Source organism: Bubalus bubalis, chromosome 5 (genome assembly GCF_019923935.1).
Source record: "Bubalus bubalis isolate 160015118507 breed Murrah chromosome 5, NDDB_SH_1, whole genome shotgun sequence".
Taxonomy (NCBI): domain Eukaryota; kingdom Metazoa; phylum Chordata; class Mammalia; order Artiodactyla; family Bovidae; genus Bubalus; species Bubalus bubalis.
The window spans coordinates 90165665-90186850 of NC_059161.1; the positions used below are offsets into that span (position 1 = coordinate 90165665).

The window sequence follows — 21186 nt, forward strand, 5'->3', positions numbered from 1 at the left end:
TTGGGGGCAGTCTTCATTACATACTGAATGTACATCCTGAAAGGATATTTGACTGACATATGCATTTTTAACCATCTTAACTATGATCAGATCACTTATTGATTTCACCATTTAATCATATTCAGTCACAAAGGAGCTGAATTGCATGGGCAAGCAAAACCATTGACCAGTTCCCCTCCACATCCTCTGTATTTGTGAAAATCAGTAAAAACTGTGCAATGGCATAGGAATACTGAAAGAACAATTGAACAAAAGGGGAAGCAAATAACAATAGCAACTGAAATTCAGTGAAGAACTCTAGAAAAGGCCAGATGCTTATCACTCCAAAGAAAGGATGTTCCAGATAGACAATCCCAGCTGGGATCTCACAGATTTAGGACACAGTCTGGAGCAAGATGATAATGAAGAGTGAAAGGTGCTGAGTCATGTCCGACTCTTTGCGACCCCATGCACTATCCAGTCCATGGAATTCTCCAGACCAGAGTACTGGAGTGGGTATCCTTTCCCTTCTCCAGGTGATCTTCCCAACCCAGGGATCAAACCCAGGTCTCCTGCATTGCAGGCGGATTCCTGGGTTGAAAAGATCCTCTGGAGAAGGGCATCCATTACTCAAACTCCTGTCTATTGAGTCAGTGATATCATCCAGCTATCTCATCTTCCGTCGTCCCCATCTTCTCCTGCCCTCAATATTTCCCAGCATCAGGGTCTCTTCCAATGAGTCAGTTCTTCGCATCAGGTGGCCAGCATATTGGAGTTTCAGCTTCAGCATCAGTCCTTCCAATGAGTATTCAGGACCTATTTCCTTTAGGATGGACTGGTTGGATCTCCTTGCAGTCCAAGGGACTCTCAAGAATCTTCTCCAACACCACTCCTCCAACACCAGGGAAGCCCAAGAGCAAGATGAAGGACAGTGGAAAGGAAAGAGAGTCAGATATTTTGGATGAAACAAAGATTAGAAAAGATGAATTGGAAATTATATCTCAAACATTTTTTTATATCCTCAATTTTTAAAGCTCCAGCAATGTAAAGTGTCCTCTCTTAGGTTTGCACATATAAGAAAGTACTTTTTAGACAAATTATGTTTCATCCTATAGATCATCCAAAATTTCACAATTTGTATAGTCATTATACTTAAAAATAACTGAATATTAATTTCCAGAGCTCTTGCTCTTATGAGGCACCATGCTACTTAAATCATCTCAGTCCTCATACTATTCATTAAGGGTAAATATTAGTATTATTATTGTCCCCTTTTTATAGACTGGGAAACCAAAGCCCAGAAAAGTCAAGTATAAATTCAATTTATACACTGGGCTTCCCTGATAGTTCAATTGGTAAAGAATCCGCCTGCTATGTGGGAGACCTTGGTTCGATCCCTGGGTTGGGAAGATCCTCTGGAGACAGGAAAGGCTACCCACTCCAGTATTCTGGCCTGAAGAATTCCGTGGACTGTGTAGTCCATGGGGTTGCAAAGAGTCAGATGAGACTTTCACTTGCACTTTCAAACTTTCAAGTGGTGGAACTGTGATTTAAACTAAACTAACTTCAGAGGTTTCCCAGGTGGCACTAGCAGTAAAGAACCCACCTGCCAATGCAGAAGACTGAGACCTGGATTTGATCCCTGGGTTGAAAAGATCCTCTGGAGAAGGGCATCACAGCCCACTCCAGTATTCTTGCCTGGAGAATCCCACGGATAGAGGAGTCTGGTGGGCTACAGTCCAAAGGGTTGCAAAGAGTCGGACACGACTGAAGAGACTTAGCATGCATGCCTAAGTTCAAAACCCACGTTCTTGATCATAATACACCACAAAGAAAGAAATGGGTATGAGGAGGGGGAGGATTTTGTTTTTTAAGGAAATTGAAATACAGAGAGAAGGGGTCTTGGAGTGGGTGATATAAATAAATAAAGTGAAGTCATTCAGTTATGTCTGACTCTTTGCGACCCCATGGACTATAGCCTACCAGGCTTCTCTGTCCATGGGATTTTCCAGGCAAGAGTACTGGAGTGGGTTGCATTTTCCTTCTCCAGGGGATCTTCCCGATCCAGGGATCGAACCCAGGTCTCCTGCATTGCAAGCAGACACTTTACCCTCTGAGCCACCAGGGTGAAATAAGTGAAGGGTATTAAGATGTCCAAGCCTCCAATTATAAGATAAGCCATAAGAATTTAATGTACAGCATAAGGGATGTGATCAATAATAACTTTGTATGGGGATAGATGGTTACTAGATATATCATGGTAATCATTTCAGAATTTATGCAGATGTCAAGTCTCTATGTAGTACACCTGAAACTAACATAATTCAGTTCAGTCAGTTCAGTTGCTTAGTTGTGTCCAACTCCTTGCAACCCCAAGGACTGCAGCATGCCAGGCTTCCCTGTCCATCACCAACTCCTGGAGCTTACTCAAACTCCTGTCCACTGAGTCAGTGATATCATCCAGCCATCTCATCCTCTGTCATCCCCTTCTTCTCCTGCCCTCAATATTTTCCAGCATCAGGGTCTTTTCCAATGAGTCAGTTCTTCGCATCAGGTGGCCAGCATATTGGAGTTTCAGCTTCAGCATCAGTCCTTCCAATGAATATTCAGGACCGATTTCCTTTAGGATGGACTGGTTGGATCTCCTTGCAGTCCAAGGGACTCTCAAGAATCTTCTCCAACACCACAGTTCAAAAGCATCAATTCTTCAGCACTCAGCTTTCTCTATAGTTCAACTCTCACATCCATACATGACTACTGGAAAAACCATAGCTTTGACTAGACGGACCTTTGTTGGCAAAGTAATGTCTCTGCTTTTGAATATGCCATCTAGGTTGGTCATAACTTTTCTTCCAAGGAGCAAGCGTCTTTTAATATACTTTAAATTAATAACATAATAGTATACATCAACTATATTTCACTTAAAATTTTGAAGTTCTGTGCGAGAAGAATAAAAATCTACTATAAAAAGAAAAGAAAATTGACATATACCTCTGTGGCCCATTCCTTCTTTTGGTCCAGTTGCAACAAAGTTTCTCTGATTATTCTCTTTCTAGCATCTTCCAGGGTGATTTTATACTGTTCTTTAAACAGAAAATTAGAAAGCTTGAGATCCAGGGTAAAACTATTAAGTTGTAAACTTTATGTTCCATGATCCCCACCTCTCCTTTCTTCATGTTTTTCCCCCCTGAATTTTCAAAGTACCGTCTTACTGAAGAATCTAATACCTCTAATTAGCCAAAATGCTCCAATAATTTACTAATGCCTTAATGGGAATTCATTGGAGATGGTATCTCTCATGAATGTCTGTATTTTTAAAGGATTTCCAATGCTTTAGTACCTCTGAAGCCATCTACCCTTCATATGAGACAACTTCTGATTCCACAACATAAATATGAAGAGTTGATTATACACTCAAGTAGCATCCTGTACATCTAATGTCAGCTAACTAAATTTCCAATATTCTTGGCACATGTTTCCTGGGACAGGAAAGACAGAATGAGGAGAGGAGAGGGAGGTGTAAAGGGGCTGGGAAAGTCAGCAGACCTGATCTGAGTTGGGCTCAGAGCAAGAGGGGAGAACAGAGATGCAAAGAGCAGGATGCGCTGTCCTCTGCAGATTTTCTTACATTATAAATGTCAGAACTGAGAGAGCAAAGGATCACAAAATTTTGGGTCTTGAAGGATGCTGAGAGATCATATAATCAACACTTTTGTTTAAGGAAAGCAAGATAAAGTGACATGAGGGTTGCTTTAGGGAGCGGAGAGAAATGAATCTGGATAAATGAGTCTCGTTTGTTCATTCTTTTATTCAACAAATCATCATCGAGTTCTTTTGCTGTGCATGACACTATTTAAGACACTGGGAATATTACCAAATGAGAGACAAAACTCCTGCCCTTATGACACATACATCCTAGTGGGGAAGCCAGTGAATAATATTTTAGGTGGTGAGGCATGTGATGAAGAAAAACAAAAATTCTCAGACTTCCCTGGTGATGCAGTAGATAAGAATCTGCCTGCCATTGTAGGGGACACAGGTTTGACTCCTGGTCTGGGAAAATTCCACATGCCACGGAGCAGCTAAGTGTGTGTGCCACACCCACTCAGCCTGTGCTCTAGACTACGGGGACCACAGATACAAAGCCCACGTGCTGCAACTACTCACGCCCAAGTGCCTGGAGTCTGTGCTCCACAACTAGAGAAGCCACCGCAATGAGAAGCCTGACCACTGCGACAAAGAGTAGCCCCAGCTTGCTGCAACTAGAGAATGCCACGCAAAGCAATGAAGACCCAGCACAGCCAAAAGTAAAAAGGGAAAAACAATCGAAAAACTAAGATTTTCTATTTTAGATAGAGTGAGCAGAGAAAGCTTTTTTGAGGCGGTAATATCTGAGTAAGGACTGAATACAGTGATGTAGTTAGCCGTGTGCAACAGGAGGGCAGTGTACCCTCCAAATCAGAATTGTCGGAGTTGTGCTCTATGATGACATCAGTGTTACACGTCCCCATTAGATGTGTTTTATTTATAACCCTTGGAAGATAATTATTTGGAAGTCAGAGAGTATTGTCTCCTACAAATGACGTTGACAGTTATGGTTGTAGCCTTTCCCTCCTCCAGGGGATCTTCCCAACCCAGGGATCGAACCCAGGTCTCCTGAATTGCAGGCGGATTCTTTACCAGCTGAGCCACAAGGAGAGCCCTAGATTTCTAGGCTGGTCCACAGCGACTCATTTAACTTATTCTGTAATGAAACAATACTATTGTATTGAGACTGTTGTGGGACATAGCATCTATTTAGGACATTATTTCAAAGGGAAAAATTTCCCCACAGACCAAGTCAGCCAAAGCTGACTCTAAGAACTCTTGGGGGTCTTAGGCTACAGGGAAGAAGATGTGCAGGTCTGGTCTTTCAATTGTTTGGAGGCAAACTAAGGCTCTGGAAATGGGCACAGGGGGCTAGGCTAGAGCCACTCAGCCCTCATTGTGTTTCATACTGGCATAACCGCTTCCCCTATTCAAGGAAAACTCTGAGAGCAGAGAGTAAAGATTTCTGTTCCATATCCTTCTATTATTGCAATCCTGGGTGACTGTAGCCATGAAATTAAAAGATGCTTGCTCCTTGGAAGAAAAGCTATGACCAACCTAGACTGCATATTAAAAAGCAGAGACATGACTTTGCTGACAAAGGCCCATCTAGTCAAAGCTATGGTTTTTCCAGTGGTCATGTATAGATGTGAGAGTTGGACCATAAAGAAAGCTAAATGCCGAAGAATTGATGCTTTTGAACTGTGGTGTCAGAGAAGACTCTTGAGAGCTCCTTGGACTTCATAGAGATCCAACCAGTCCATTCTAAAGGAAATCAGTCCTGAATATTCATTGGAAGGACTGATGCTGAAGCTGAAACTCCAATACTTTGGCTACCTGATGTGAAGAGCTGACTCATTGGAAAAGATACCAATGCTGGGAAAGATTGAGGGCAGGAGGAGAAAAAGACAACAGAGGATGAGATGGTTAGATGGCATCACCGACTCAATGGACATGAGTTTGAGCAAGCTCAGGGAGTTGGTGATGGGCAGGGAGGCCTGGCGTGCTGCAGTCCATGGGGCCACAAAGAGTTGAACATGACTGAGCTACTGAACTGAACTGATTAACCCTACAATTGTTGAATACCCCCCAGAGAAACTGAGAGTATGTAAAAGTCTCCTCCCCAGAAAAGTCTGGGACCCTGCAAATGGGAGATTACGACTTTGTGCTTTTAGACTCCTGGCTGCTCAGATGCCTGGTCCAACGTGGTCGCTTCTCAGAAGCTGAAATTTGCCTTCCATTGCTCGCCTTTCCTTGTCATGTCTGGCTCTGCGTCAGCTCCACCCCACAAGCTTTGGGGCTTCGGTTGTGTGCTCTTGACCCACTTCTAGCTTCCTGTGACCCCTCTCTGGACAGGACTGAGCAGGGGCAGATGGTAACACTGGCCACACAGCACTTCCTTCAGGCAGAGTGGGTGTTAGGTGAGTCACGGAGTGGGGAGGACTACTGGAAGCTTATAGGCTTGGGTCTGACACACCTGGGTTCACCTCCCATTTCCACTACCTCATACATCTGTGAGTCTAAAGCTGTGAACTCTCCTGGCCTCTGTTCCCTCATCTTTAAACTGGGCACAGTGGTATCTAACTCAAAGGGACTTGTAAGATGAGACAAGGTGAAAGAAAGCAGGTCCTGGGGCCATGAGTTCTCGTGGAGGTCCCTGAGGTGATCAGATGAAGAACTGGCATTCAAAGAGGTGGACTTGAAGCCTCACCTTTTAACTCAGTTAGTGCCCAGAGAGACTTTTAAGGATCCCTGTCCCACACACCCAGTCAAGGATGAAAGGAAAAACTCTGTGACTTTAGTATCTGCTGTTTTGTAATAACTCCATACTTTCTCTATTCCTGGGACTCATCTAAGGGTTTAATAAAACCCCAAAATTTTTTAAATAAATTAAAACATTAAAAAAATTTTTAATTAAAATTTTAAATTAAAACAATTTAAAAAGAAGTTTAAAAAAATCTAAAATTTCCTTTTACTGAGAGCAAGAGCCCTGTCCTGGATATGTCAGCGAGTGTGTTCTCTGCACCCAGTATCGTGACATCTCCTTCAAACTGAAGTCTGGGGAGGCAGGTCCAAGTGCCCCCTCCCCAGGCCCCCAGGGCTCAGGGCAGCTGCTGAATCAGGGATGCTGGATAGCCAACCAGAATGCGGTTTGTGCTGGGGCCAGCTGATGGCCCACGAGGAGCCACGGGCGGAGGTCTTTGGTCATCCTTGACTAGGTAGTGATCTTGATGACACTCTTCAGAATTAGTCTACGGGAAGCAAGGACGGAGTGGGGACAGGCTGAGAGAGCAGAGTAGAGGTGCCCTGAGGGGACAGTCACAGACCACGGGCGACAAGCACAGGGAGGAACCCCGTCCCTGGAGCCAGCACTGATCTGACGGCCATCTGTCTCCATCCTCTGTCCTCCCGCCCTTCACAGAAAGTCTTGTGTCCAACAAACGTGACCACGGGGCACCGACAAACCTTGTTTTTCTCTTCCCCCTCATTTTTTGTGTGTGTTTGTTTTTGCTTTGGCCACACTGGGTCTTCATTGCAGCATGCAGGCTTTCTCTAGGTGTGGCACATGGTACAGCATGTGGGATCTTAGTTCCCTGACTAGGGATCGAACCTGTGTCCTCCATACTGGAAGGCAAATCCTTAACCATGGGACCACCCAGGGTCGTCCCTTCTCTCTTCCCTTTAAAATTCATACTGTGAGGCTATTAGCCCTCTCTCAACAACATGCATGGCAATCCTATGATTTTTTCTGGTTCTTTTGTGATAACTGAAGATCTTCCAATCTGAAATTAAGATATCTAATCTTTGTAATAATCAAAACTTTAAGCTTCATTCAAAGTTATGGCTGTTCCCTTCCTAGCTTGAACCTACTACTGTTTCCTCTGCCTTGAGCTGGCATGCCTCCTCCCCCCTCAGGGCTGGAGGGGAGCCTTGGAAGGACAAGATAGCCCTCACCTGACTGATCTCAAGCTTTGGCCTTGACTATCTCACTTGACTCACTATCTCAAGCTAAGGCCTCACTTTCTGGGTCCAGCTGGCATTCGAGACTGAGGCTACTCTCTCGGGGGTGTTTGTGCAGGTTCCCCGGAGGACCACCTTCCCCATCGCTGGTTACATTTCACCGCACGCCCTTGTGCAGAGGATGTGCTGTTACTGGAGGTTGGCTGATGACTGCCCCTTTGGCCTCTGGTTCTGTCTCCTCCTCCCTCCCACATGTACAGGCGCCTATTTCTCTTTGGAGTGGGTTGACCCCCTCTAGTCAACCCGCAGATAAACTTTAACAGGACTGTGTACCAGCGCTCTCTCAGATAACAGGTCCACAGGAAACACCCCACTCTTTGCCACAACCTACTCCGGGAGTGCACGCTGCTACAGACTGAATGTCTGTGACCCCGCCCCCTTGCTCAAATTGTTAGATTGCAGCCTGAACTCCTGGTACTCATATTTGGCAGGTCATTAGGTCAGGAGGCTAGAGCCCTCATGAGTGGGATTAGTGCCCTTATAACAGAGACCCCTTATAACAGAGAGCTTTCTTGCCCCTTCCACTGTGTCAGGTTACAGCAAAGAGACAGTGTCTCTGAACCAAGAAGCAAGCTCTCCCTAGGCACCCCATTTGTCAGTTCCTTGACCTTGAACTTCACAGCCTCCAGAGCTGTGAAAAACCAACTTGTGTTCTATACAGGCTGCCTAGTCTATGGTATTTTGCTATAGGGGCCCGAATAGACTGAGACACAGGCCCAGCCCAGGGGGCAGCTACATGCCTCTTACACAGTCTGCTCTTAGAACAGTTACCTAGTCAGTCGCTTATCCTGTAGATTTTACAGGGTGAGTCATAAACTAGATCTCAGTGTCCCCCAAACTGTGGGGGATACATGTTGAACAGTATGAAGAATTTCCTTAAAGACCTTCCATTTAGATTTGAGGTGAAGGAAGAATTACACTTTACCTGCCCTTTGGGGGATAGTGTACAACCTGCTGCACCCACGAGCTCTTTCCAAAAATTGTCCCCTAATTTTTAAGTTTTTTCATGGTCTCCTCAATGTCTTTTATAAACTGGAATTCAGTGCTTGAAGGTATGAAACCTGTTTTCTGCCTCATCATACTGGCAGTCTGCTTAGCACATTCTCACTTTATTTTGGAATGTGATATCCATTATATAGGGGGCTTCCCAGGTGGCTCAAGGATTAAAAAAATCCACCTGCCAAGCAGGAGACATGGGTTCGATTCCTGGGTCAGGAAGATCCCTTGGAGAAGGAAATGGCAACTCACTCCAGTATTCTTGCCTGGAGAATTCCACGGACAGAGGAGCCTGGCAGATAGTCCATGGGGTCACAAAAGAATTGGACACTACTTAGTGACTAAACAACAACCACCACCCATTGTATAGACACCCAGGTTTAAACAGATTTTAAAAGTTTCATTTTAATATCCCATTTCACCTAAAGTAAAAACCCTTTCTTCTAAAGTATTAACTCCTTGCAATTAAAGCTGTCTAGCTAACACGAACTCCATGGTCATGGGTGTGGGAGGAGAATTTCAGAGAAGTCATGGAAGAAGGGGGAAGGTGGGGAAAAAAGGGGATGGTAGGAGTAAGACTTTAGACAAATTGATTTAGGCGTTCTGTTCATATTCATTCTGTCCAACGAGTGGCCCCCAAAGTGGTTTAATTGTCCCCAGGCAGAATGGCTGCTGCATGCTTGAAAGTGAAAGTGAAAGTTTAGTCACTCAGTCGTGTCCGACTCTTTGTGACCCCATGGATTGTAGACTACCAGGCTCCTCTGTCCACGGGATTTTCCAGGCAAGAGTACTGGAGTGGGTTGCCACTGCCTTCTCCAGAGGATCTTCCCAACCCAGAGATCGAACCCAGGTGTCTCAGTTCAGTTCAGTTCAGTCGCTCAGTCATGTCCAACTCTTTGCGACCCCATGAATTGCAGCACGCCAGGCCTCCCTGTCTATCACCAACTCCTGGAGTTCACTCAGACTCATGTCCATTGAGTCAGTGATGCCATCCAGCCATCTCATCCTCTGTCGTCCCCTTCTCCTCCTGCCCCCAATCCCTCCCAGCATCAGGGTCTTTTCCAATGAGTCAACTCTTCGCATGAGGTGGCCCAAGTATTGGAGTTTCAGCTTTAGCATCAGTCCTTCCAACACCCAGGACTGATCTCCTTTAGGATGGACTGGTTGGACCTCCTTGCAGTCCAAGGGACTCTCAAGAGTCTTCTCCAACACCACAGTTCAAAAGCATCAATTCTTCGGTGCTCAGCTTTCTTCACAGTCCAACTCTCACATCCATACATGACCACTGGAAAAACCATAGCCTTGACTAGATGAGGTCAGGGGCGGCGACGAGAGGAGTTACCCGGCGTCCGAGGTCAGGGGCTGCGGCCGGAAGGAGATACCCCACGCCCCAAGCCTGAGGCCAGGGGCGGTGGCCGGGAGGACCAACCCCACACCCAAGGAGCCGTGGCTGTGCAGGCACAGGAGGGCCTAGAGGAGCTATCTCACGTTGAAGGTCAGGAAGGGCGGTGGTGAGAAGATACCCCTTGTCCAAGGTAAGGAGCAATGGCTGTGCTTTGCTGGAGCAGCCGTGAAGAGATACCCCACGCCCAAGGTAAGAGAAACCCAAGTAAGACGGTAGGTGTTGCAAGAGGGCATCAGAGGGCAAACACACTGAAACCATACTCACAGAAATCTAGTCAATCTATTCACACTAGAACCACAGCCTTGTCTAACTCAATGAAACTAAGCCATGTCCATGGGGCAACCCAAGATGGGCGGGTCATGGTGGAGAGATCTGAAAGAATGTGGTCCACTGGAGAAGGGAATGGCAAACCACTTCAGTATTTTTGCCTTGAGAATCCCATGAACAGTATGAAAAGGCAAAATGATAGGATACTGAAAGAGGAACTCCCCAGGTCAGTAGGGGCCCAATATGCTACTTGAGATCAGTGGAGAAATAACTCCAGAAAGAATGAAGGGATGGAGCCAAAGCAAAAACAATACCCATTTGTGGATGTGACTGGTGATAGAAGCAAGGTCCAATGCTGTAAAGAGCAATATTGCATAGGAACCTGGAATGTCAGGTCCATGAATCAAGGCAAATTGGAAGTGGTCAAACAGGAGATGGCAAGAGTGAACGTAGACATTCTAGGAATCAGCAAACTGAAATGGACTGGAGTGGGTGAATTTAACTCAGATGACCATTATATCTACTACTGCAGGCAGGAATCCCTCAGAAGAAATGGAGTGGCCATCATGGTCAACAAGAGTCCGAAATGCAGTACTTGGATGCAATCTCAAAAACGACAGAATGATCTCTGTTCGTTTCCAAGGCAAACCATTCAGTATCACAGTAATCCAAGTCTATGTCCCAACCAGTAATGCTGAAGAAGCTGAAGTTGAACGGTTCTATGAAGACCTACAAGACCTTTTAGAACTAACACCCAAAAAAGATCTCCTTTTCATTATAGGGGACTGGAATGCAAAAGTAGGAAGTCAAGAAACACCTGGTGTAACAGGCAAATTTGGCCTTGGAATACGGAATGAAGCAGGGCAAAGACTAATAGAGTTTTGCCAAGAAAATGCACTGGTCATAGCAAACACCCTCTTCCAACAACACAAGAGAAGACTCTACACATGGACATCACCAGATGGTCAACACCGAAATCAGATTGATTATATTCTTTGCAGCCAAAGATGGAGAAGCTGTATACAGTCAGCAAAAACAAGACCAGGAGCTGACTGTGGCTCAGACCATGAACTCCTTATTGCCAAATTCAGACTGAAATTGAAGAAAGTAGGGAAAACCACTAGACCATTCAGGTATGACCTAAATCAAATCCCTTATGATTACACAGTGGAAGTGAGAAATAGATTTAAGGGCCTAGATCTGATAGATAGAGTGCCTGTGAACTATGGAATGAGGTTCGTGACATTGTACAGGAGACAGGGATCAAGACCATTCCCATAGAAAAGAAATGCAAAACAGCAAAATGGCTGTCTGGGGAGGCCTTACAAATAGCTGTGAAAACAAGAGAAGCAAAAAGCAAAGGAGAAAAGGAAAGATATAAGCATCTGAATGCAGAGTTCCAAAGAATAGCAAGAAGAGATAAGAAAGCCTTCTTCAGTGATCAATGCAAAGAAATAGAGGAAAACAACAGAATGGGAAAGACTAGGAATCTCTTCAAGAAAATCAGAGATATTTAGTGCAAAGATGGGCTTGATAAAGGACAGAAATGGTATGGACCTAACAGAATCAGAAGATATTAAGAAGAGGTGGCAAGAATACACCGAAGGACTGTACAAAAAAGATCTTCACAACCCAGATAACCATGATGATGTGATCACTGACCTAGAGCCAGACATCCTGGAATGTGGAGTCAAGTGGGCCTTAGAAAGCATCACTACAAACAAAGCTTAGTGGAGGTTATGGAATTCCAGTTGAGCTATTTCAAATCCTGAAAGATGATGCTGTGAAAGTGCTGCACTCAATATGCCAACAAATCTGGAAAACTCAGCAGTGGCCACAGGACTGGAAGAGGTCAGTCTTCATTCCAATCCCAAAGAAAGGCAATGCCAAAGAATGCTCAAACTACCGCACAATTGCACTCATCTCACACGCTAGTAAAGTAATGCTCAAAATTCTCCAAGCCAGGCTTCAGCAATATGTGAACCGTGAACTTCCTGATGTGCAACCTGGCTTTAGAAAGGTCAGAGGAACCAGAGATCAAATTGCCAACATCCGCTGGATCATCGAAAAGGCAAGAGAGTTCCAGAAAAACATCTATTTCTGCTTTATTGACTATGCCAAAGCCTTTGACTGTGTGGATCACAAGAAACTGTGGAAAATTCTTCAAGAGATGGGAATACCAGACCACCTGATCTGCCTCTTGAGAAATTTGTATGCAGGTCAGGAAGGAACAGTTAGAACTGGACATGGAACAACAGACTGGTTCCAAATAGGAAAAGGAGTTCATCAAGGCTGTATATTGTCACCCTGCTTATTTAACTTCTATGCAGAGTACATCATGAGAAATGCTGGACTGGAAGAAACACCAGCTGGAATCAAGATTGCTGGAAGAACTATCAATAACCTCAGATATGCAGATGACACCACCCTTATGGCAGAAAGTGAAGAGGAACTCAAAAGCCTCTTGATGAAAGTGAAAGTGGAGAGTGAAAAAGTTGGCTTAAAGCTCAACATTCAGAAAACGAAGATCATGGCATCCGGTCCCATCACTTCATGGGAAATAGATGGGAAAACAGTGGAAACAGTGTCTGACTTTATTTTTCTGGGCTCCAAAATCACTGCAGATGGTGACTGCAGCCATGAAATTAAAAGATGCTTACTTCTTAGAAGGAGAGTTATGACCAACCTAGATAGCATATTCAAAAACAGAGACATTACTTTGCCAACAAAGGTTCGTCTAGTCAAGGCTATGGTTTTTCCTGTGGTCGTGTATGGATGTGAGAGTTGGACTGTGAAGAAGGCTGAGCACCGAAGAATTGATGTTTTTGAACTGTGTGTTGGAGAAGACTCTTGAGAGTCCCTTGGACTGCAAGGAGATCCAACCAGTCCATTCTGAATTTCTTTGGAAGGAATGATGCTGAAGCTGAAACTCCAGTACTTTGGCCACCTCATGCAGTGTTGACTCATTGGAAAAGACTCTGATGCTGGGAGGGATTGGGGGCAGGAGGAGAAGGGGACGACAGAGGATGAGATGGCTGGATGGCATCACTGACTCGATGGACGTGAGTCTCAGTGAACTCTGGGAGTTGGTGATGGACAGGGAGGCCTGGTGTGCTGTGATTCATGGGGTCGCAAAGAGTCGGACACAACTGAGCGACTGATCTGATCTGATCTGATCTGACTAGACGAACCTTTGTTGGCAAAGTAATGTCTCTGCTCTTTAATATGCTATCTAGGGTGATCATAACTTTCCTTCCAAGGAGTAAGCGTCTTTTAATTTCATGGCTGCAGTCACCATCTGCAGTGATTTTGGAGCCCCCCAAAAAATAAAGTCTGACACTGTTTCCACTGTTTCCCTATCTATTTCCCATGAAGTGATGGGACCGGATGCCATGATCTTCGTTTTCTGAATGTTGAGCTTTAAGCCAACTTTTTCACTCTACTTTCACTTTCATCAAGAGGCTTTTTAGTTCCTCTTCACTTTCTGCGATAAGGGTGGTATCATCTGCATATCTGAGGTTATTGATAGTTCTTCCAGCAATCTTGATTCCAGCTTGTGCTTCTTCTAACCCAGTGTTTCTCATGATGTACTCTGCATAGAAGTTAAATAAGCAGGGTGACAATATACAGCCTTGACGAACTCCTTTTCCTATTTGGAACCAGTCTGTTGTTCAATGTCCAGTTCTAACTGTTGCTTCCTGACCTGCATATAGATTTCTTAAGAGGTCTCTCAGAAGTGCCTAAATAAGGTCAGCCTATAACAGCCATTTTCTCATGATACCTAAAATTGGCTATACACCAAGGTCCAACCAGCAGCATAAAAATTTTATTACCACCACCCCCAAGTTAGATACAACAGCATGAAGATTTTCAGCTCAAAGAAATCATCCAAATTTTTGATAAGGATAATGGATTAAGTTTATATGAGGAATGCTAGGAAATTATTAAATGACTGCTGGAAAACTATTAAAATTTCTAAAAATACAGAACAGGAACATTTTCTTTTGGCCATGCTGCAAGGCTTGTGGGATCTTAGTTCCCCAACTGGGGATTGAACCTGGGCCCACACAGTGAAAGCACCAAGTCTTAACCACTGGACTGGCAGGGACTTCCCTCTATGGCGTTGTTGTACAAATACATACATCCATGGAACAGAATAGAAAATGTAGAAAGAGAGCCAAACACACATGGGAAATGAAAGTGTGATAAAGTCATCATTGTGGATCATAGGGTAAAAAATGGCTCATTTAATAGATGATGTTGAGACAACTGGAAAGCCATCTGGCAAAAAAGAAAGTTGGTGTCCTACTTCACACAAAAAAATCAGAGATTTAAATATAAAGATGAAGACATAATAAATTCTAGAAGAAAATATTAGAGAATGTATTTGTAATCACAAATCATAAAATCAAAGACTGATAAATTGGGCACTATAAAGCTGCAAATTTTCCTCATACAAACACCACACAGACAGAAGACTAATAATGAAAGGGGAAAATATTTGCACCTTAAATCACAGTTAAAGAGCTAATTTCCTTGAAAAGTAAAGAGCTCCACACACAATAGAAAAATGAACAAAGGATGAGAACAGAAAGGAAATCCATATGGTTCTTGAATTTATGAAAAGATATTCACTGTCGCTTATAGGAAGAGAAATGGAAATTAAAGCTCCACTGAGTTACCACTTTCTACCTATAAGACTGTCAAAGAACAGAAGGGCGGATCACGTCTCTTGTTGTTGAAGCAGGAAAACAGACACCCTCACCACACCAGCAGGAATACACTTGGGACAGCATCTACAGGGGGCCATGCCTATCAAAATAAAAATGAATGGGCTGTTTGGGCCAGCCATTTCCCTTTAGAGATACACATAAATGAAATTACATATATACAAGGATATTTGTCGCAGTAAAATGAGATTGTGTAAGGACAGTCATGGCAGAATTCTTTGTAATAGTAAGACAGGAAATAACCTAAATGCTTATGAGTAGGGGAGTAGTTAAAAAAATTATAGTACAATAAAACAAAGGAGACATTGGGAGGATGAGGCAGTATTAACATGTACCGGTCTGTAAGGATGTCCATATTGTTCCTTGAATGAATAAGTGAAAAACTGCATCTGTAGCATGCTGTTTTGTAATATACATGTATATTCTGAGACATGAACAGGATCTTTCTGAAAGGTTACATAAGGAACTAGCAATGGCGTTTCTATCTAGAAAGGGGATCTCAGTGGCTGGGGGAACAGACAAGTGTTGGAGGGTGTCTCTTCTTTTGGGGGAGAAGAACCTTTTGAAACATTTTAACTCCAATCGCAGACTGATTTAGGGCCAAATTTATACCACTGATGTGGTGCAGAGGCCCTGAATTGAGAAACACAGTTGAAAATTGGTCCAGAAGCGGGGTGACCAGGCAGAGCCTCAGAGGGCATTTTGGGATACCCACATAAACCCTCCTCCCACAGAACAAGCCTCCAAGACCAGCTGGGTTTAGAACTGCCATCCACCCACACTGCTCTTTGAGGCCAGATTTCTCCCGTTTGTCCTACCCTATGACCTCTGTGTCTCTGGGTCTCTGGTGTTCTTTGAAGGCACTCTGCTTGGCCTCAGGGACAGACGGGTGGCCTCCAGTAAGGTCTGTCATCCCTGATGCCTTCCTGCTCCAGCCTCTTCCTTTCCTGTCCCGTGTTTGTGCTCCGGTTTTCTCCCGACTACAACTTAGCATTTACTTGGCCATGTTTCTATGATGATTCTGGTTGTCCAGCCTGGGTAGGTTGCCCTCGCTGGCCTCAGGCGAATTTCTTCTCTAATACGACCCCTTTCCGGACCCTCCTTCTGCGGTGGAGTTGACCCAGAGCCAGGTATGAGAGCATGCAGACCCCACCCACTGAATGCAGCTTCTTTCTCAAAGTCAGTGGCAGGGTTTCTGCCCACACACCCATGCCTTCACCTCCCCCCCTCAGTTCAACAGGTAGTTCTGGGATAGCCTCTTTACTTGCTCCACTGTGTCCTTACTCATGTGCTCATGCTGACAGCAGAGCATGATGGGTGACCCCAGAGCACCTCTTTCCTCCTTTCACCAAATGTCTGCCCCCTAAAGATTTTTTTTTAATTGAATCTGAACCAGTTTTCTTGCAACTGACCTGACATTTTCTCGGCATTCTCCTTAACTCTGTTGATGTCGTTCTGTAAGGAGGTAATGAGTTTACCATGCTGTTCACTCCCTACATTCTTGTATTCCTCCCAATATTCTTTCTCACTGAGTTTCTCAAGAAATAGCTTCTCAGCATTACTTATTTGGATGCGCATATCTGTTGAAAGAACATCAAGATCTGGGGTCATTTCTGTTGTCCTTGCAGCCGTCATTATGTGGCACTCTGATTTAGTGAAGTTAAAGTCTGATATGAAAATATCAACTCTTAAATACAATTTTATATCTACAATTTAGGGAAATCTAAACTATTCAAACTATTGTTTATCTGTCCCTCATGATTCAAAATCTTGGTGAAAATAAACTTCCAATTTTAAAGTAGATGGTGTGGTTTGGGGCTGTGACCGAGAATGACAATATGCAATCAACCTATATGCCTAGGGACCCACAAGTTTAAATTATGCCTGTGATAGCTTGATAAGCATCCTGTTTTGTACAATGTATTATTTCACATAGACTTTTTATTGTAAATTGTCATTTTTCTGGTCATTATGTCTCTGGGCAAAGTAATTCCAACTTACATCCTTCTTCTGTCCTTGGTGACCTTTTTTTGTTAAGTACACTGTTTGATTCCATCATTTACAGATCAACTCTTTGAGCTTTCCTTGTGTGAAATGACAGCATATGATAGTCATAATCACTGCTCTTCCCAGTCGCCACCGAGTTAAGACTTCAGAGTGAAAGCTAAGTTCCTCAGTTAAATGTGTACAAATTTGGAGCTGTCTCATCATATAAACTTCCAATCTGCCCCAGTGTACTTAGGCTTCAGGCTGAGTATCAGTCTTTAGGCTGAGTATCAAGCTGCTGAATATTCTGGAAAAGGAAGCATCACCAAAACCAGGTACAATGAACTTAATGGCTGTTTGACTCACTGCCCTGCTCCATCTTGTTTGAGAGCTCCTGAGGACAAGACCACATTTTATTCATCTCGGTCAACCCAGCACTTGGCAGAGAATCTGGCCATTAGTTGAGGCTCAGTAAGTATTTACAAAATGAATAAAGCATTCTTTCAGGCCAGAGAGATGCTCTTCAGCTCAAACATCCAGAAGGACTCCAGACATGTCTTTGTCGAAGCCGTGATAATAATACATTTTTAATACATACTTAACATATTAATATTCAAAATATAAGATTATACATTTTTTAATTCCCTTAACAAGTGGTCCTTGTTATTAAACAATTAAGAACACTAGACGCCAGTGATCAGCTGTCCTCTGTGAGCAGACTGCCCCAGACTCAGCCCTGCACCACATTCAGTCTTTGCGGGGAGGGTTGGTTGATGTCACTGAAGCTTTTGAAAGACAGATGGGGGTAGCAGCTGCTGTTCTGCTTTCTTAGCACCCCTCTCTCCCTTCTCATCTAGTAACACATGTCTCCTATCCCTCGTCATGTAAATACACTGACTACAGATGCCCCTTTTCCTGGCCAGAGGGATTGGTCCAAGGCTGAGGGTGCACCCCAAGCTAGGCCTCGGCTCAGAGTCCTTCCCTAGAAATGCTTTCACTGAAACTGGTAGAAAACATATCTTTTTTGGTCTCCACTCGACTTTGAGGTTATAAGGATGTACGTTCAGAGGTGTCTGTGGTCAGAGTTCTAGACTCACAGGGAGAACGTTCTCAGGAAAAGGAGCCAGCTTTCCAGGGGAAGACAGAGAGAGAAGAGGGATGAGAGGGGCATGTGTGGAAGGAGAGGGTGGGCTAGAAAGAGGGGGTGATGGGGGGGAGGAGCAAGAGAGGGAGACGAATAAAAGGAAGCTGAGCTCTGACAGCATGTGAGGCTCTGGATTCAGCTCAGTAGCGCCCTGCCTTTTCTGTCTGGTTACTTGATCTTCTTTATGCTTGGACTAGTCTGGGTTGGATTTTTGTCCTTGCAACTGAAAGCATCCCAGGTAAACGTTGGAAGAGGGGAGTTTCGTCAGCACTTCTCAAACTTGACTGTGCACAGAAACCCCCTGTGACCTTGTCCAAATGCAGACTCTGACTCAGCAGGTCCAGACGCGGCTCAGAGGCTCTGCACTGTCCCAGGCTGCTGGCGGAGCTGCGGCCGCTGTTCCATGAACTCAACTGAGTTGCAGGTGACTGCCTGGTGCCGACCGTGACAGCCTCAGAGACCCCTTGTAGACACGTCTGTTCTCTCCCTCTCCCTCTCTTCATCAGCATCCATGGGCTTCTTTCTCCCTTGGACCACTGCACATGCCCAGCCCTCCCGTTCTTAGTCACCCAGCACGTCCCCGGTCTTGGGTGACACACACCCCAGCCCCAGCCCAGACCGCAGACGGGCACGCCTCCAGTAACCGGACCATTCCCTGCAAAGGCAGCTTAGTGAGCACGTCTGAGCATCGGCTGAGGTCTCACACCCATCTCAAGAGAGTTTGTAAAGCATCCCTTACACACAGAAGCAGGATTCTCCCGGAGACGGGCCTGGCCAGGAAACGCATCCACCACCTCGTGCCGCCACGTCACTGCTGTTTCTGCAGGGGCTCAGCCGGAGCAGGCTTATGGAGCAGTGGTGGAGAGCCCCTAAAAATGAAGCTTGCTGATTGACCTGGGGCCTTGGTAACTATTTCACCCAAAATGACAACTCTCTATGAATGGAGCGCTTGCTCCCGGCCAAGTGCTTGAGTAAGTAGGCTCTCTAGAATGCTTGGGGAAATCCAAGAATATCTAGCCCCTCGTTTTTGCCTCTCAGGTTCTCACACTGCTTTCTGGTAGCACTCCAGTCTCTCCCCTGTTTTCCAGGTTCCTGGCAGGGATGGTATTTATAGAGGTTCTGGCGAAAAAAAAAAAAAAAAAATCTAGAAATCTGAGCAGCAAGCTCAAGATGAAGGAATAGGAATTTTTTTTCAGTGCGTGTGTCAACACTGAGGGTCCAGCTCTCAGGACCCTGGTACCTCCTGAGCCCGTGGCAAGACTATGTCCTGCGTCTTTCACCTTCTGTACCAGCATCATTTCTATCCACGTCCTGTAAACGTCCCCTTTTCCAAATCCAATCCCTCTTTCCCCATCTAAATAGGGGGCTTAGCTTCCTTAGAGATACTGGGGCTGGGGAGGAGGTGTTATACTCCCCTTACCATTCCCAAGCCTGAACGGAGGCTGAAGCCATTGAAGACACCAAACAAGACAATTTCCCTGCAAAAGAGCAGATCACCACTGCCTGGAGTTCGGTGTGGCGCCTCACAGGATGCGGGCTGGTGTTAAAGGCCAGAGGGCTTTGGTCTGTGTTTCTGACCACTGCTTGTCCTCCTCCTCACTTGGCTTCATTATCTCCACCCACTTTGATATTTCCTTCTCTCGCCCACTTACCTACATTTGTGGGTTTGTGGTTGCGGCGGTAATGATGCCCTTTGAAGTATGTCCACGGCATTTTGAACATATTAGGAGACAAAAGTATTGATACATTCAAGAAATAACTTGATATGGCTTTATGATAATTTTCTAAGTTCCTAAATCACCTTTCAAGTTTTGTTCCTGGTCTCTTTCAAACTTCCATTTTTCCTTCATTGCGTTTTCAACCTCCTCTCTTGTTACAACTACGGATCCCTCTGACTTCTCTTCACTGAGTTCCTTTAGTAGGTTCCGTATGTGCCAAATCTGTTCATCCTTTAAGCGTTTATTCTGTCGTGAATATCAAAGAGTTGTTAATTACCTCTGCTGAAGTATCTCCATTGTTTTCCCTCAAAACAGAATCACACACTGAGGCTTGAACAATAAATAGTTAATGAAATAATTTATTCAATAGTATCTCCAAAGAGCATGTAGAAGATGGAAGACTCAAAATTAAATCCATCAATGCAGTAATCACTGAAGAGACAGTTCCATTTTAAAACCTGTGTTAATAATCTGCCGGCCTATCGCCCTATCATAGGATCAATGAACATTAAAATTAGACTTCAGAGGTCACTTTCTTCAACTTCCACCAATATCTTTCTTTTCTAGGAAACATCATTCATTTATTCAATATTTATGGAGTTATCTACCATATGCTAGGAGTCATCTAGACACTAGGCATATATCCATGAACAAAACAGACAAAAGTACTGCTCTTGTGGGATTTACATTATTTTTTGCTTTTCTCACAAGTGACCCTAATTCTCTTCTGGGGTGATGATCACTCACTATTCCAATACTCCACACTTGAAACATGAACTGTGTTCTTCTTGTGAATATCCTGTCCATGTTTCCATGTTTCTTATTTAATCAACTTAGAGTTTATTTTTGCCCTTGCTAGTTTATTATGCATATGTAGAAATATTTTATTGTGTGTGAACTTAATACATATTTCTTGTACTTTTCTTAGCCTTCCTTTTTTTTTTCTCCCTTTAAGTTTTAATACCCACTTCCCTGGGGTCTTTCCTTCAATTTCTTAAACCTAACAAAATGTATATACTTAAAATATTCTAATACTACTTTAAAAAATTACTTATTTTCCTATAATTTAACATTCTCTTTACTATAAGTTTTTCAATATTGTATTTTATTTCTGATATTCATGTTTTTATTCTCTTAACCTTCATAGGCTATGGCAATCCACTCCAGTACTCTTGCCTGGAAAATCCCATGGACAGAGGAGCCTGGTGGGCTACAGTCTATGGAGTTGCTAAGAGTCGGACACAACTGAGCGACTTCCCTTTCACTTTTCACTTTCATGCATTGGAGAAGGAAATGGCACCTCACTCCAGTGTTCTTGCCTGGAGAATCCCAGGGATGGGGGGAGCCTCGTGG

General features: G+C 44.2%; 1 protein-coding gene across 6 annotated transcripts in view; it reads right to left on the reverse strand.

The window, feature by feature from the left end:
* Positions 1–21186, reverse strand: part of CCDC83 (coiled-coil domain containing 83) — a 55854-nt gene that overhangs the window by 17714 nt on the left and 16954 nt on the right. For all 6 annotated transcript variants that reach the window (XM_025286215.2, XM_006067330.3, XM_025286220.2 and 3 more), the window contains 3 exons: positions 19917–20079; positions 16398–16565; positions 2971–3062 (listed from right to left, as the gene is read on the reverse strand). In XM_025286215.2, coding sequence (XP_025142000.2) covers positions 2971–3062; positions 16398–16565; positions 19917–20079 — 423 coding nt within the window. The remainder of the gene's footprint in view (positions 1–2970; positions 3063–16397; positions 16566–19916; positions 20080–21186) is intronic.